General features: G+C 37.3%; 1 protein-coding gene across 1 annotated transcript in view; it reads right to left on the reverse strand.

Moving 5' to 3' along the window:
- The window catches only part of LOC128248514 (putative acyl-CoA synthetase YngI), an 8,657-nt gene extending 6,305 nt beyond the window's left edge, over positions 1-2,352 (reverse strand). The window contains exon 1 of the mRNA XM_052969885.1: positions 1,458-2,352. Within this exon, the coding sequence (XP_052825845.1) occupies positions 1,458-1,501 (44 nt within the window). The 5' untranslated portion in view covers positions 1,502-2,352. The remainder of the gene's footprint in view (positions 1-1,457) is intronic.
- Positions 2,353-2,835: the final 483 nt, after the last annotated feature.

A 2,835-nucleotide genomic window follows, 5' to 3' on the forward strand; every position in this document is an offset into this window, starting at 1 on the left:
GGTCAGTTATCAAGGTAAATCTGCGACGCACGAGGAAGTGGCGCCATTTCTTTATCTCTTCAACAATAGCATTAGCTTCTTTTTCAACAACCGAATGATGCTTTTTGGAAAATAGCAACCAGTCGGCCGTCCTGGTTCAACGTAACGGCGTCAGCCACGTCGGACACCGTTTCAACTGAAAAAGGCAAATTATCGTCGATTTGCATCTTTACAGCATTTGAAGTCGCGGATTTCAGGTCTTTGACGGCGTCAAATGCCTCTTTAGAACAGTGGAAATATAGAACTGTAAGTTAGCGGTTGTATTCGGTGTGAAAAGCATGGAACCTATTTCGAATAGTACGCAAATAATCCCAAAATACGTGAGAGAGACTTTTTATTTTGTGGTAAAGGGATACCTTTCAGGGCAGAAAAGCCCAATGGGTCGGGGCGAAGTTTTTTATGGCTTATTTGATATTCCAAAATATTGATAGTGGTAGTATTAAACACGCACTTGTCCTTATTTAGCATAATATTATACCTTTTTGCACTCTCTAAAAACTTAGAAAGATTCGTATCATGCTCTTCTTTAGCATTTCCACCAATCGCAATTTCGTCTAAGTATGCATGAGTTTTTTTATAATTTATTTTGATTTATGAAATTGTCAATAATTCGCTGAAAACAAGCGACGCCATTCGTTAACCCATAAGGACGTCGTGTGAACTGATACAGACAGCTATTTGCCTCGAAGGTGGTATAAATTTTATCCGCCTTGTGCAGCGGTACGCATTGATAAGCGCTACGTAAGTTTAAATGACTATAGTATTTATAAGTAGAGAACTTGTTTACTAAATCATATAGATTCGGCAAGGGATATTCATCTAGATAAGTAAACTTATTTATCGTAGCAGTGTAATCAATTAGTCTTCTTTTTTTTTTGTATTGTTTTGAACCACATGTACTTGATCTCTTCAAGGTGAATTGCTTTGTTCGATGATACCTTCTCTTAACAAATGCTCGATTTCAAAAGAGATAAATCGCTCATCCGACATTTTAAATTTTCTGGATTTCGTAAACAATAGATGCTAAGGAACACACCTCTAAGTTTGGACGTGGTCCCTCATATTTCATCTTAACGGAAGAGTACTTATTGAGAACAGGTATTCCTAATATAACATCAGTGCACGAGTCGGGTAGTACTAGAAACTGAATGTCAGGATACGTCCTCAAAGAGTTATATTTAATTTGCAGCATGCTTTGGCAGACAACTTTAAATTAACTGTAGCCATCGATGTAGTACCATTATATGAAGAAGTAAGAAGCCGAAGATAGTTAATTCCCAACTTCCAGTGTCTAAGAGAGCTTTTAACAAAAGTCTATTTATAGATTTTTCTATCATAGACGTGTTCAACGCAGAGAGAACAGGAGCAAGCGTACCAGTTTGAATTTATGCAGTAACAGAATATTTAGACTTGCATACCTTTGAATAATGACCAATCTTCTTGCATTTCCTACATTCAGCATTTCGAGCTCGACATTTCATATGCTCATGTTTTGATATACTTCCACACCCGTAACAGTAGGTCCAACGTTTTGATGTATTACTAGTCGCTGCACTAGTTTCATCTAACCTTTCACACCCTTCTACACCTGAAGACGACTTCATCATTTCTTCACTTTGTTTCGCTGTAGCTACCTGGAGATTAGTAGAGGTTGATATAGAATCGTAAATTTGTGAGTTGATATTACCAATTTCCGAGGTGTGTGCCTGATTGATTGCCGTAGTCAGAGTAAGCGATTTATTTTCAAGGAGTCTAGTTGGAATACTTTGAGATGAAATTCTGGTAATAAATGAATCTCGAACGTTATCGTTTCTGTAAATTTCGGCAGAAACACTCATAAAATCAGAATCCAGACTAAGGTTTTGAAGAGAACGCACATTTTTATCTATCGATTCATTGGGCAATTGTTTTCGAGTAGACAGTCTATGTCTGGCGACAACCGAATTGACTGGCTTAATAAAGGCATCCTTCAAAGCAGCTAAAGCAGAATCGAACGTAGTATATTCTGAAATGATTTCAAAGTTTTCTGAGGAAACTGAACTCGCCAGAAGTCCAAGGAAGGTATTGTCGGTTCCAGAAGTAACAGAATTTTTGTATCGACAACAAATGAACAACCAGTGCTTGAATGTTCTAGCAGCTTCTCAGGCACTAGAAAGAACTGCCAATCTTTCGAGACGTAAACTTTGCTCCATTTTTAAGTAAGTAAATGTCAAAGTTCACGGTTCAAGGTTCGAACTGACGGTTTACTACTATGTTGGTACAAACATACGTACGTACGTAGTTACTTGCATACATACTTATATACATACACATTCTACTGTTTACTAAAAGAATTTGGTTCATTAGAGTGCCAAAATAAGAAAAGATTATCCTTTTCTACTCTAGGTACACGGCTCGAAATTTCGGGGGAGAGGGTCAGTCGATTAGATCAATCCAGTACGCAACTGGTACTTAATTTATCGACACCAGAAGGATGAAAGGCAAAGTCGAACTCGGCGGAAATTGAACTCAGAACGTAAAGACAGACGAAATACCGATTTCTTTATTACCCATAAATGGCTATACAAAGAATTTTTAAGACATCATAAAACATAAAGACAGTACAAAACGCAAACATAAAATCGGGGTAATTAAAATAAAATGATATGCAAGAATGAAAAAAATGAGGCGCAATGTCCACTCGATCCCCGAAGTCGGGTGGTTATATTTATCCAGTTTTTCACTTTTACGTTCAACGTCATGTAAACATTTTAACGGTTTTGTAAGTCAAAAAATTCCAACACTCGCGTTACCTTT

Source organism: Octopus bimaculoides, chromosome 8 (assembly GCF_001194135.2).
Source record: "Octopus bimaculoides isolate UCB-OBI-ISO-001 chromosome 8, ASM119413v2, whole genome shotgun sequence".
NCBI classification, from domain to species: Eukaryota; Metazoa; Mollusca; class Cephalopoda; order Octopoda; family Octopodidae; genus Octopus; species Octopus bimaculoides.